Here is a 13,855-nt window from a genome sequence, read left to right on the forward strand (position 1 = left end):
TTTGACTCATGCAGTATACAGCTCCTCAATGGAAGGCAGGTTGGTAGCCGTTGTTTTTTCTGCCGTTCTAATTATCCTCTGAATTCTGTGTTTCTTGTTGGGTTGCAGAACCGAACCAGACAGTTATAGAGGTGCAAATGACAGACTCAATAATTCCTCTGTAGAACTGAATCAGCAGCTCCTTGGGTAGTTTGAGCTTACTGAGTTGGCGCAGAAAGAACATTCTTTGTTGTGCTTTTTTGATGATGTTTTTGATGTTAGCTGCCCATTTTAGATCTTGCGATATGGTAGAACCTAGAAATTTGAAGGTTTCTACTGTTGATACTGTGTTGTCTAGTATTGTGAGAGGTGGAAGTATGGAAGGGTTTCTCCTAAAGTCTACCACCATTTCTACGGTTTTGAGTGTGTTCGGTTCCAGATTCTTCCGATCGCATCTTGTTAGTATCCTATGACCATCACTAAGGGTTGTATTTTACGACATGTGATGAATGCATCTTTCCGATGACCATGATCATGATTTATCACTTATAGCTGTGATGGCGAACCTATGGCAGGCATGCCAGAGCCCTCTTTGTGAGCATGTGTGCCGTTGTCAGCTGTTCTGGTACGCGCATGCTCACCAGCTAGCTCAGTGGTTCTCAACCTTTATAGTGCTGCGACCCCTTTAATACAATTCCCCACGATGTGGTGACCCCAACCGTAAAATTATTTTCGTTTTGAATTTATCGCGACTGAAGCCACATTGGCTAGCGATCTGAACTGCTTGCGATTGCCTTGAGGACGGAGGCATTAAAGCGGAGACTCCTCCCCTATTAAGTTTATCGCGCCTGAAGCCAAATTAGACTAGCGATTGGGAGTGATTGCAGCTGGCTTGAGAGGGAGACATCAGAGCAAAGATTTCTCTCTTTCTTAATTCATTGCGCCTGAAGCCGAATTCGACTAGCGATTTGAAGAGCCTGCAGCTGGATTGTGGAGTCAACCATTGGAGCGCGATTCTTCGACTCGCAAGTATACTTCCCATATTTCCGATGGTCTTAGGCGACCCCTGGCAAATTGTCATTCGACCCCCAACGGGGTCGCGACCCACAGGTTGAGAACCGCTGAGCTAGCTGGTCTTCCAGTTTTTGGACTCTGGGGTGCGTGAAGACCAGTTGGTCAGTGCGTATACACCAGCTGGAAACCAGAACACCAGATGGCCTTCGAGTTTCCGGGCGCTCTGTTGCGCGTGCGCACACACACATATTCCGGTTTGGGCACAAAAAGGTTCGCCGTCACTGATTTATAGCTTTTATGTACACCGAGAGCTTATGCACCGGAAACAAATTCCTTGTGTGTGTGTCCAATGCAGACAAAGAATTCTAAATGGTTTGTTTTGTCGTCTTTTTTCAGGATGGCGTCAGCTTTCCCATCGCTCACTCCAACCTACTTAAACTACCTGATTTCTCCACCCCGTCCGCTTCTTCTAACTTCCAACTCATTACTTTTAACTTTTCACTCCCAATTTTTGCCTTGTTGACCTGTGTGTGTGTGTGTATCTGGCTCGGCCTGTTTTTTTTTTTCTTTTTCTTCCTATCCGAGTACTTTTCGTAGACTTCGTAGGGAGGATGGAAGCTTGTTCAACTCAAGGTGTAGAAGCCCAAAAATAATCCTTAAAGCAGCTAAAAATTGAAGATGGGGGATCCCTCAACCCAACTGCAGGTCAGGGGGGGGGATATGGGGGGGGGGGAGAAGAGGCAGATGTGAGCCAATAGGGCAAGCTTTTATTAAAATCCTCCTGCCCCCTTCCTACCTGGTGTGAGACCCTGCCGGAATTCTCTTTGTCTGTCATCTAATCCAACCTTGGCAACTTTAAGCCAGGGATGAACTGTAAAATTTGTTACTACCGGTTCTGTGGGCGTGGCTTGGTGAGGGGGGGGGGTCATGTGACTGGGTGGGCGTGCCCAACTTTTTTTTTTTTTAAACTTTTAAAAGCATTTTTTCTACAACCTCTTCGGCCGAAGAGGTTGTTAAAAAATGCTTTTAAAAGGCTCTGGCGATCCCAGCTGAGTGGCCTGATTATCAGAGACTTTTCTTTTCTTTTAAAAGCACTTTTTGTTTTTAAAAGAAAAAAAAAGCCTCTGACGATCAGCTGAGCCACCACGATCATCAGAGGCTTTTAAAAACTTTTAAAAGCATTTTTCTACAACTTCTTTGGCGAAGAGGTTGTAGAAAAATGCTTTTAAAAGAAAAAAAGCCTCTGACGATCAGCTGAGCCACCACGATCATCAGAGGCTTTTAAAAACTTTTAAAAGCATTTTTTCTACAACTTCTTTGGCCGAAGAGGTTGTAGAAAAAATGCTTTTAAAAGCCTTTGACGATCCCAGCTGAGCCACGCGATCATCAGAGGCTTTTTTTTTTACTTTTAAAAGCATTTTTTTTGGGCCAAAGGAAAAATGTTTTTAAAAGTTAAAAAAAAAAACACTCTCTGATGATTGTGCGGCTCAGCTAGGTATGGGGGGGGGGGCACGGATTTTTGCTACTGGTTCTCCAAACCACCCGCCACCATCGCTAACAGATCGGGTGATGTGGTCCGAACCGGGAGCACATCACACCTGCTTTAAGCCTGGCGGACTTCAAATCCCAGAATTCCCCAGCCAGCAAAGCTTTCTGGAAGTTGAAGTTCACCAGGCTTAAAGTTGCCAAGGTTGGAGACCCCTGATCTAACCCACCCATTCGCATGAATAGAGACCGTAATAACAGGCAGACGTACAGAAACAAAGTTTGCTGGCTGCATGGGCGGGGGTGTGTGTGATCCTCGACTTACAACCACAGCCAAGCATCAAATTTACGTCGCTTAAGTGAAACACCCATCAAGCGAGTTTGGGCCCCGTTTTGCGGCTTTCCTCACCGCTCTCATCGGGCGAATCGTGGCCGTCGTTAAGTCGTTAACAACGGTTGCTTGTTCAGCGAAACTGGCTTTGTCATCAGGAGGGGTCGCAGAAAAAAAAAAAGGGGGATTGTGGGACCCCAGCCGGGACGCCGCGACCGTCGTAACTATGAACCAGATGCAAAGCATCTGAATTCGGATCAGGGGACTGTGGGGATGCCGCAACAATCATAAGTGTGAAAAAAAACACGGTCGTGACTTTTTTTAGTGCCGTCGTAACTTTGAACGGTCACTAAATGAACAGTTGTAAGTGGAGGACGACCTGTAGTGGGAGGATTGTTCGCTGTAATGTCGGGCCAAGTTTCGTTCATTTCTTAACTCATCATCTAATCATTCGTTGCCAGTAGCTGTTCCTATCGAGAAGAAATGCATATAGTAGTGGCCAAAATTGTGGAAACCTTTTGGGAAAAGTGTATTTTTGAGGTTTGATGGCTAATAACACCACTTTTTGGGGGGAGTTTCAAGATAATCCTATTCCACTGCTGGAATGGTCTGGGAATAGCTCAGACCTTAACCCAACTGAAAATCTACGGAGCCGACGAAAGAAACTTCTTAGTCAGAACTTGCGACCCAGCAATAAAACCCAGTTAATAGAAGCCATCATTCAATCTTGGTTTCCCATTAGAACAGCTGCAGAACTCAAAGACTTGGTTCACTCCATGGGAAGACGTTGTAAGGCCGTAATTTCATGCTAAGGAATTAAACTAAAGATTAACTGACATGGTGATAATTTTTGTATATCTCGTTTTTTCTTTGATGATCATTTTTTGTATACCTCGTTTTTTCTACGTGTTGCACTTTCCTGCTTTATACTATAACTGCTATTCTGATAGCAAATCCTTCCTAAAAGTTATTGCATGACATTCTTGATTCAATTATCTTTCCATTGATATATAATTTTTCATTGATATATAATTTTATGGTACTGCTCAAAAAAAAAAAGTGATGTTAGTAGTTAGTTTTAGAAAATACACTTTTCCCAAAAGGTTTCCACAATTTTGGCCACTACTGTATCCTCCATACCTCACGTCAGACAACGAACAGAGATTAAAACATTTGGAGAGGAGAGTTATAAATGCCTGAATATCAGATGTTAAATTGACAAACCGGGTGAGATCCTAGCGGAAAACGTGCAATCCAAAACAAGGCTACGCAGACAGACGCCCTGTTTAGTTCCTTCTCAACCCAGGGCACCTCGAAAAACATCCCCCCCCCCAACAAGGATAAAAAGGATAAAAACAGCATATGAAATAATCAATCCCAGTGTTTTAAACTTTCTGCCATCAATCTGCCCGATTTTTTCAATATCCCACCCCGATCTTTTGAAGTATTTTCCTCCGCTCAATTCCAAAGGCACAAAACCTACTCGAGGGGATTAAAATTTTGAACGAGCCAACAAAAAGAGTTGAACCAACAACAACAAAAAAAGCAGCTAAGAAAAAAAACCGTCTAGGAAAAAAAACCCAAAGAATAAATATTTCACATGGCTTAGAGAAGCTTACACGGGAAAGTCGCCATTTAGCGTTAGAAATACTGGGAAATGATTGTATTGTTCGCCGACATCGTCAAATAACCAATAGGGAAAAAAACCCACCAATATGCAGAATAAAGACAGAAAGAATTTTTTCCCCTAAAACCCAATATAGACTATTTCTCTCCCCACCTTTTTTTTTTAAAAAGAAAAGTAAAACTTACATGAACGGCTTTGCAAATCTTATCCATGAACAAACAGACTTCAGGGAATTATCTTTCATTTAAGTAAAATTCTCTGGTTGGTCGCTGAGGCATGCTCCCCTTCTCCTTCCTCACAGTCACAACTGGGAGTGTGAAGTGTTGTGTTCTTCCTTCCTTCCTTCCTTCCCTCCTTTCTCACCGCCCCCCCCGCAGCGTGGACCCACCCAGGTTCAACGTAGGCTTCTTCTACCGCGCTGCAACGTGGAGTAGTGGCAGCCCAAACTCAAGGTTTTAAATTCCTTTTGTGACAATCCCTGCATAGCAATTGAACCGTCGACCGAGACAGCATATTGGTGGATTAGCCGTACGAGATTTCGCCCAGAGTTTTGATTTTTAAAAAAATTTTTTTTTTTTGGAGTTGGGGGAGGTTTAGTTCAAGTCTTCCTTTAGGTGAGTTGAATCTTTAGCTCCGGATTCAAACAATCCTGTAAAAGCTTGTTGCTCGTCGCTCCTTCTTGGCGTGTCGCTGCACGTCCGCAAAAGATTACAAGCACACACGCCAGTCGGGTCTGTGGCTTGCTCCAATCGACTTGCTCGCTTCTTCACCCCGTTAGGTTTACGAGGTCTTCTCCTCTCCTGGCAGAACAGGATTCCCGCAAAAAGCGGGCACCACGCCCTCTTCTCTGATACCAGCGGGCTCCGAAAGGTGGAAAAGAACGTTCCGTAGAACCAATTAAAAGTCCTCGAACTTGCAATGGTTCCTTTAGTGACATTTCAAAGTTATGGCCTCGTTTCACCTTTATGGCCGTCGCAGCATCCCCTGCGGTCCAAAATGCAGACGCTTGGCAACGGCCTCGTAATTACGACGGTTGCAGAGTCCCGGGGTCGTGCAATTTCCCCCTTTCGGCCCCCCACCTTCTGACGAGCAAAATCGATGGGATTCACTTTACATCCGTTTTTCCAACTTAACAACGGCATCCGGTTAACGACGGTGGCAGGACAGAGGGTAAAATGGGGCCAATGCTCACTTAACGAACGTGAGAAAGATAGCTTTGCTTCTACCGTTCTTCGGTGCTCACAAGAGCTCACCGACTTAGCCATGGACTGAAGCAAACCAAGATGGTTAGAACATGGTTCTGGATTATTATTTTTTCAGGTTACGCTCTGAACTCTGTTTTTAAATACAGATGTTTCGAGGGTTTAGGAAACCTGCAATAAAAATAAAATACCTCCCCTATTGCAGTTAATATTCCACTGCATTGTTTCCTCGGAATCCAGCAATAAGAAGCCAAAAAAATAAAAAATAAAAAAATAAAAGGTTGTTGTTATTAGATTGATCCAGATGCTGAAAGATATGAGGGAGTGGATGGAATCCTCGTCTTGGATCCTTCTTGGCTCGATTCCAGGACCATCTGGATGTGACCAGATCCACTGCACAGCTTCAAAGTCAGAACCATCGGTTCTTAACGACAGAATGGAACAGAACAGAATAACTGAGTTGGAAGGGACCTTGGAGGTCTTCTAGTCCAACCCTCTGTCCAGGCAGGAAACCCTGCACCGTTTCAGACAAATAGTTGTCTAATTTCTTCTTAAAAACTTCCAATGATGGAGCATTCACAACTTCTGGAGACAAGCTGTTCCACTGATCAATTGTTCTCACTATCAGGAAATTTCTCTTTTGTTCTAGGTTGCTTCTCTCCTTGATGAGTTTCCACCCGTTGCTTCTTGTTCTACCCTCAGGTGCTTTGGAGAATAGCTTGACTCCCTCTTCTTTGTGGCAACCCCTGAGATATTGGAAGACTGCTATCATGTCTCCCCTAGACCTTCTTTTCATAAAACTAGACATACCCAGTTCCTGCAACCGTTCTTCATATGTTTTAGCCTCCAGTCTCCTCATCATCTTTGTTGCTCTTCTCTGCACTCTTTCTAGAGTCTCAACATCTTTTTTACATCATGGTGACCGAAAGTGGATGCAATATTCCAAGTGTGGTCTTACCAAGTGGCATTAACACTTCATGTGATCTTGAGACTTTCCCTCTGTTGGGATTGTCCACTAGGACTCTAAGATCCCTCTCACAGTTACTACTGCTGAGCCAGGTTGGAGTTCAGAAGTCTTAAAGTTGCCAAAGTTGGACACTCTTGGTCAGTGGTGAAATTCAAATTTTTTTTACCACCAGTTCTGTGGGTGTGGCTTGGTGTGGCTTGGTGAGCATGGCAGGGGAAGGATACTGCAAAATCTCCATTCCGACCCCACTCCAGGGGAAGGATACCACAAAATTCCCATTCCCGCCCCACTCCTGGGGGAAGGATACTGCAAAATCCCCATTCCCACCCCACTCCGGGGCCAGCCAGAGATGGCATTTGCCGGTTCTTCGAACTACACAAAATTTCCACTACTGGTTCTCCAGAACCTGTCAGAACCTGCTGGATTTCACCCCTGCTCTTGGTCTAGAAGAATAGAGGCAAGCGTCTGGGCTATAGCAGCTACCTCTGGTCCAGGGCCACAGATGCGAGGTTATGCATTGACACAACCGATGCTGGGCTACCTCAGGAGCTATCCTATACGAAGGAAGGGACCTCATAGCTTTATTATTTAAAAAAACATTTAAAACAATAAATATACATATTAAAATAACCATTAAAAAGCTTATTCAATGAAAAGGCCAGATTAAAACCGTCGATGACCATAAAAATACCCAATAAAATTACCATTAAAAGTTTAAAATTTAAATTTAGAATTATGCCCTCGGTGATCACACAATCATCGTCATCATCATCTTTTAATGATCCCATAATAATCCCTTGCAGGGTGGAGTCTGGGCAACTGAATGGAGCTGAGTGATTATTGGCTGGATGCCCTTCCTGTCACCAATGTGGTGTTATGTTATTTTTCGGTGTATAAGACATATAAGACAGGGGCCTCTGTGGCTCAGACTGCTAATGCAGTCTGTTATTAACAGCAGCTGCCTGCAATTACGGTAGGTTCTAGTCCCACCAGGCCCAAGGTTGACTCAGCCTTCCATCCTTTATAAGGTAGGTAAAATGAGGACCCAGATTGTTGGGGGCAATAAGTTGACTTTGTATATAAATATACAAATAGAATGAAGACTATTGCTAACATAGTGTAAGCCGCCCTGAGTCTTTGGAGAAGGGCGGGATATAAATGCAAATAAAATAAAAAAAAATACTCCCCCCCAAAAGTGAGTGGAGATGTCTGTGTGTCTTATAGAGCGAATGTTGCCGAAGCCCCACCCACCCGCTGGCCTCCACCCTTCAGCCTCCCAGCAATTTGCCTCCTTACAGCAAACAGCCTGGTTTGCTTCAGCACAGCTTGATTCAGAACGAGCAGCTGAGTGGCGGTTGGATCGGCCTCCCGGAATACTGCCTATCAGCTGTTCCAGGCTGCAGGGAACGCCACCGCCCATCGCTACCATCACTGGCCCATCACCACTGCCACCTATCACCGCCTTGGCGCACCCCATTTTCAATCTCTGTACTTCCCGTTTTTGGCTTCCATGCACCCCATTTTCAACCTGTTCCAGGCGGAGGGGATAGGTGGCGGTGGCAGCACCTGGAATGGGCCAAAAATGGGGCACGCAGAGGCCAAAAACAGGGTACACTGAGACCAAAAAACGGGACGTGCAGAGACCAAAAATGGTGTGTGTGGAGGCGGCGATAGGTGGCAGCGGCGATGGGCGGTAGCGATCCCCACAGCTTGGAATACGTCTTATAGTCCAGAGCGTCTTATAGTCTGAAAAATACGGTACATTCAGCAAATATATTCTCATCGTGCCCAGAGAGAGAAATCTCTGCCTCTACCTAGGATCGAACTCACAGCCTCCTGATTGTGAGGCGAGAGCTCCACCTCTAGGCCACCGCACCACTCAGTGATCAGACAACTGTCCCCCAACATCTAAATCAACCAACCAGCCCCTCTGGAAGAAAACTTTTGCAGTTACGAATACTAAATGTTGCTAAGAAAAGCAGAACGTAAGACTCAAAAATGAGGAACCGGGGAAGCATAAAGTGACTTCAAGACAGACTATCCAGAAGTACATTTGGGCTTAATTTTCCTGCATCAAAAATAAACTGTGCACTGACCGTCTTCGCTCCGAAATCATGAAAGTCGTCAGTTACCTCGAGATCCTCGAGCGAACGGGTAACGCTGAATCTCTTGGAGCGCCCAAACGATCTCCGAGCCGAAGAGGAGTGATGGAAGAGTTGGACCAATCCGAAAGCGGGTCCGAACTTCGCGCCCTAAATCAGCCACAAAAACAGACATTGAGCGTAGGTTTCCACCTGCGTTCTTCGTGATCTATTTCCCCTGGCGCTTCCTTGAAAGAAGATTTTCATGAAGCGTTATTTTAAAGCCCGTTCCCGACGCACAAAGGAGAAGAAAGACGAAAGTGTTGGGGGCACCGGAAGCATTCGTAAAAGCCAGTTTTGCCCGATTTTACGACCTTTCTTGTTGCTAAGTGAATCACTGCGGTTGTTCTGACCTAGGCTTCCTGAGAAAGCATAAATTGCACTCTTTAGTCCCCAAAAACCCTCTTTTATTGAGACGGCTGTGAATTATGGTCATTCACAGCCCCTAATGATTCAGTCTGTGCAGATTCCGACAGGCGTCTGCTGGAGTTGACTCAGTCTTTCAGGGTAATGTTGATAAGCACCCACCTTTATCTCCCTTGAAACGCTGCCAGGGACCTAACTGCCCATTAGTTTTGCAAGGCCAAACGGAGCACAGAGTCAAACGGAGCTTCTCAGAGCTTGAATTGACTATATGAACTAATTGCTTCCTGCAAAGGCTCAGGTCCGTTTGCTTCTTTTATGTCTTATGGGAGGGGCCGATCATCTCCAAGCCTTACTCCTGAGTTGCCCTTTTTTTCCTGAATTGTTCTTGCCTTCTGGCAGCTCTGCGCATGCGCACACTGGGAACAGGCTCCCCCTGTTCTTCTGCCTCGCTGATGTCAGATTCCAGAGGCAGCACATAACTCTACCAGATGGCCCTGGCCCCCTCTCTGCCTCCGACACAGAGCCCTGGTCAGAGCCTTCCTTAGACTCCAGGACTGGCCCACGTTCCTCCCCAACCTCCTCACTGTCCGACTCTGCTGGCAACTCTGCTGGCTGCTGGCGGGCCACAATGGTGGTTGATGAAATTAGTAACCTGGTTGTTAAGCGAAAGTGGCTTCCCCATTGACTTTGCTGGTCAGAAGGTCGCTAAAGGGAATCCACATGATCCTGGGAACCCAGCAACGGTCCTAAATATGAGCCAGTTGCCAAGCTTCTGAGTGTGTAGCCCAGACCTTAACCCAATGGAAAATTTATGGAGCTGACTAAAGAAACCTGTTGGTCAGAAGCGACCCAGCAATAAAACCCAGTTAATAGAAGCAATCATCCAATCTTGGTTTCACATGATAACAGCTGCAGAACTCAGTCTTGGTTCGCTCCATGGGAAGACTGTTGTAAGGCCGTCATTCATGCTAAAGGTTACCCAACTAAAGATTAACTGACATGGGGATAATTTTTATATATCTCCTTTTTTCTACATGTTTCACTTTTCTCCTTTATACTGTAACTCCCATTCTAATAGCAAATCTTCCATAAAAGTTATTGTATTACATTCTTGATTAAATTATCTTTCCATTAATATGGTACTACTCCAAAAAAAAAAAAAAAAAGTGGTGTTATTAGCTAGTTTTAGAAAATATACCTTTCCCAAAAGGTTTCCACAATTTTGGCCGCTATTGTAATTGTACCATGTATCTTACTGAGTTTTGGACTCCGACTCCCATGAGCCCCAGGCAAGACAGCCAAAGGCAGGTCAAGATGATAATACTTGGTAGCCTCCATCCTTGATGCTTGAGAGCGCATCCAAGCAACCCAGATGATGTGCTGGTGTTAGGGGGCATTAAACTGGCCCTTTTTGATGCCTAGGGATGCGGTGGCTTAGTGGGTAAGACGCTGAACTTGTCGATCGAAAAGGTCGGCAGTTCAGCGGTTCGAATCCCTAGTGCCACGTAATGGGGTGAGCTCCCGTGACTTGTCCCAGCTTTTGCCAACCTAGCAGTTCGAAAGCATGTAAAAAATGCAAGTAGAAAAACAGGGACCACCTTTGGTAGGAAGGGAACAGCATTCCGGGCGCCTTTGGCGTTGAGTCATGCCGGCCATATGACCACGGAGACGTCTTCGGACAGCGCTGGCTCTTCGGCTTTGAAACGGAGATGAGCACCGCCCCCTAGAGTCGGGAACGACTAGCACGTATGTGCGAGGGGAACCTTTATCTTTACCTATTTGATGCCTCCATCTTCTGCCATGTTGTTACGTCCATCGGAAACAAGGACATGCTCTCCTGTTCAATGGGACGACTTCAGGATAATAACTTTGGACAGACAGTCCTCAACTTACAACAGTCCATTTACTGACCGTTCAAGGCACTGAAAAACAGGGACTGGCTGCAGGGCTGTTTTCCACATGACCTTTGAAGCAGCCCCATGATCATGGGACCAAAATTGAGATGCTTGGCGACTGGCTCATACTTATGACCGTTGCAGTGTCCCGGGATCACGTGATCCCCCTTTTTGCGACCTTCTCACCAGCAAAATCCGTGGGGGAGCCGGATTTGCTTAACAACAGGGTTGCTAACTTATCCATGGCAGTGATTCACTGAACAACCGAGACAAGGAAGGTCATAAAAGGGGACAAAACTCACTTCGCAAATGTCTGTGGGGGATACTCAGTCGTCCAGGTCACGGTGGTCCCAAACGGGCTTTTCCAATAAATCCTTCCATTCCCCATTATCCTGTCTGAGCTGAAGAAGCTTCTTGGATGAGAAGTGAAACGTCTTCAAAAGAAAACAAACAAACAAACAAGAAAGTCCAGTTGCCTCCTGAAAAAGCACTTCACAAACGTCCCGCTCAACAACAGAAATTTTGGGCTCGATTGTAGTCGTAAGTCGAGGACCAGCTGTATTTGATGGATCACTTTTGGCTTTTTTATTTCGGAAGAATACTAGCCCTAGCACTTGGACTGGTGCAGTGGCCTAGAGGTGGAGCTCTCGCCTCACAATCAGGAGGCTGTGAGTTCGATCCTAGATAGAGGCAGATATTTCTCTCTCTGGGCACACCGAGAATGTATCTGCCGAACAAAACTCCTCATTGGCGACAGGGAAGGGCATCCGGCCAGTAAAACACTCTGCTTGCTCCATTCAGTTGCCTAGACTCCACCCTGCAAGGGATTATGGGGTAATTAAAAGAAGATGATGATGATTAGTTCTAGCACTTGGGAGACACTCGATAAAGTAATAGTTTCTTGTACTCACGATCACCCCAAGAAATCCCTCATTCCAATTCATTAGGAGGAGCTGATATTGGATGAAATAGTCCAGAGTTGCGCGAACCATGCTAACACAACTGCACAACTTTACATCCAGTTCTTTTTGTTGTGTAATTATACTGCCCGGTTTTTTGTTTCCATTTGCAAGGTTTCAAGTTCTTTGTCGAGCAAAATTAGCGGCAGCTGGGATTTGTTTCACGCTGGGTGCACCAGCCATGTAAATCTTCTTAATTGCAGGGTTTCGTTCTATTTTTAAACAATAGGATCTAAAAACGTCCTTATTACGGGGGTGCTGTGAATTTGAGAGGGGGTTGGGGGGAAAGAAATACATTTTCTGAAATGGCGAACGCTGGAAATAGCAGCCCTGCTCCTTCCGACGTGCCTGTGGAAGGTTCACGCTCGCCATTATCCTGCCTCCACCCTGCAACTCTGAGCAGGCAACGGGGGTGGATCCAGATTTAGGCCTGTACATTTGGTAGGGAACAAAATGTCCCATGGGTGATTTTTCTTGTTTTTTTTTTCAAGAGGCAACTGGACTTTTCTTGTTTTTTCTCTGGAGATGTTTCGCTTCTCATCCGAGAAGCTTCTTCGGCTCTGACTGGAAGGTGGGGAACGGAAGGATTGATAGTCCTTTGCATCCTTTGAGAGCAGGGGTCTCCAACCTTGGCAACTTTAAGCCTGGAGGACTTCAACTCCCAGAATACCCCAGCCAGCAAGGTTGGGGAGCCCTGTTTTAGAGGGTCGTTGAGGCCGCTTGGAGGTTTTTCTGTGTCCTCAGGGTCACCTGAGCGGTGGAAACGGTTCCTGCGGTCTGCAGGTTTTTCTCTGGAAATCCGTTCCTACTCCCACGCCATCCAATTTGGGGTTCATCCCAAATTGTACAGCTAAAAGTAGATAAAAGGAGAAGGAAGGAAGGAAGGAAGGAAGGAAGGAAGGAAGGAAGGAAGGAAGGACAATAGCAGTACTTATATACTGCTTCACAGTGCTTTACAGCCCTCTCTGAGCTGTGTGTGAGTGAGTGTGTGTGTGTGTGTGTGTGTGTGTGTGTGTGTGTATCAGACGATAAGATGCACTTCTTTGTCTCCCAAAAGGGGGTGAAAATGTTTGTTCGTCTTACAGACCAAATATTGCTGAAGCTCTGCCCACGAAAGAGGCTGAAAAACGGGCCGAAAAAAGCCTCAGAAATGGGCCATAAAAACCCTCAAAAATGGGCTTAAAAAAGCCTCAAAAACAGGTCGAAAAAAGCCTCAAAAACGAGCCCAAAAGCCTCAAAAATCAGCTGAAAAAAGTCAAAAAAATGGGCTGAAAAAAAGCCTCAAATACGGCCCAAAAAAGCCTCAAAAATGGGCCAAAAAAGCCTCAGAAATGGGCCATAAAAACCCTCAAAAATGGGCTGAAAAAAGCTGAAAATACAGGTTGAAAAAAGCCTCAAAAACGAGCCAAAAAAGCCTCAAAAATCGGCTGAAAAAAGTCAAAAAAATGGGCTGAAAAAAAGCCTCAAATACAACCCAAAAAAAGCCTCAAAAATGGGCCAAAAAAAGCCTCAAAAACGGCCCAAAAAAAACCCTTGAAAAGGGCCAAAAAAACCCCCTCAAAAATGGGCCATAAAAAGCCTAAAAAATGGGCTGAAAAAAGCCTCAAAAACAAGTCGAAAAAAGCCTCAAAAACGAGCCAAAAAGCCTAAAAAATGGGCTGAAAAAAAGCCTCAAATACGGCCCAAAGAAAGCCTCAAAAATGGGCCATAAAAAGCCACAAAAACGGCCCGAAAAAACCCTTGAAAAGGGCAAAAAAAAAAGCCTCAAAAATGGGCTGAAAAAAGCCTCAAAAACAGGCTGAAAAAAGCCCTGAAAATGGGTTGGAAAAAAAAAGGCCTGAAAATGGGTTGAAAAAAAAAAGGCCTGAAAAAAAGGCCCGCAAATGGGT

At 45.3% G+C, this 13,855-nt stretch overlaps 1 protein-coding gene across 6 annotated transcripts in view; it reads right to left on the reverse strand.

The window, feature by feature from the left end:
- Nucleotides 1-13,855, reverse strand: part of RGS12 (regulator of G protein signaling 12) — a 72,235-nt gene that overhangs the window by 56,165 nt on the left and 2,215 nt on the right. For all 6 annotated transcript variants that reach the window (XR_009156349.1, XM_058193452.1, XM_058193451.1 and 3 more), the window contains exon 2: nucleotides 8,738-8,857. Coding sequence is in view for 5 of the 6 variants with exons in the window: in XM_058193452.1 (XP_058049435.1) it covers nucleotides 8,738-8,857 (120 nt within the window). In the remaining variant the exon portion in view is untranslated. The remainder of the gene's footprint in view (nucleotides 1-8,737; nucleotides 8,858-13,855) is intronic.

Source organism: Ahaetulla prasina, chromosome 8 (genome assembly GCF_028640845.1).
Source record: "Ahaetulla prasina isolate Xishuangbanna chromosome 8, ASM2864084v1, whole genome shotgun sequence".
NCBI lineage: Eukaryota > Metazoa > Chordata > Lepidosauria > Squamata > Colubridae > Ahaetulla > Ahaetulla prasina.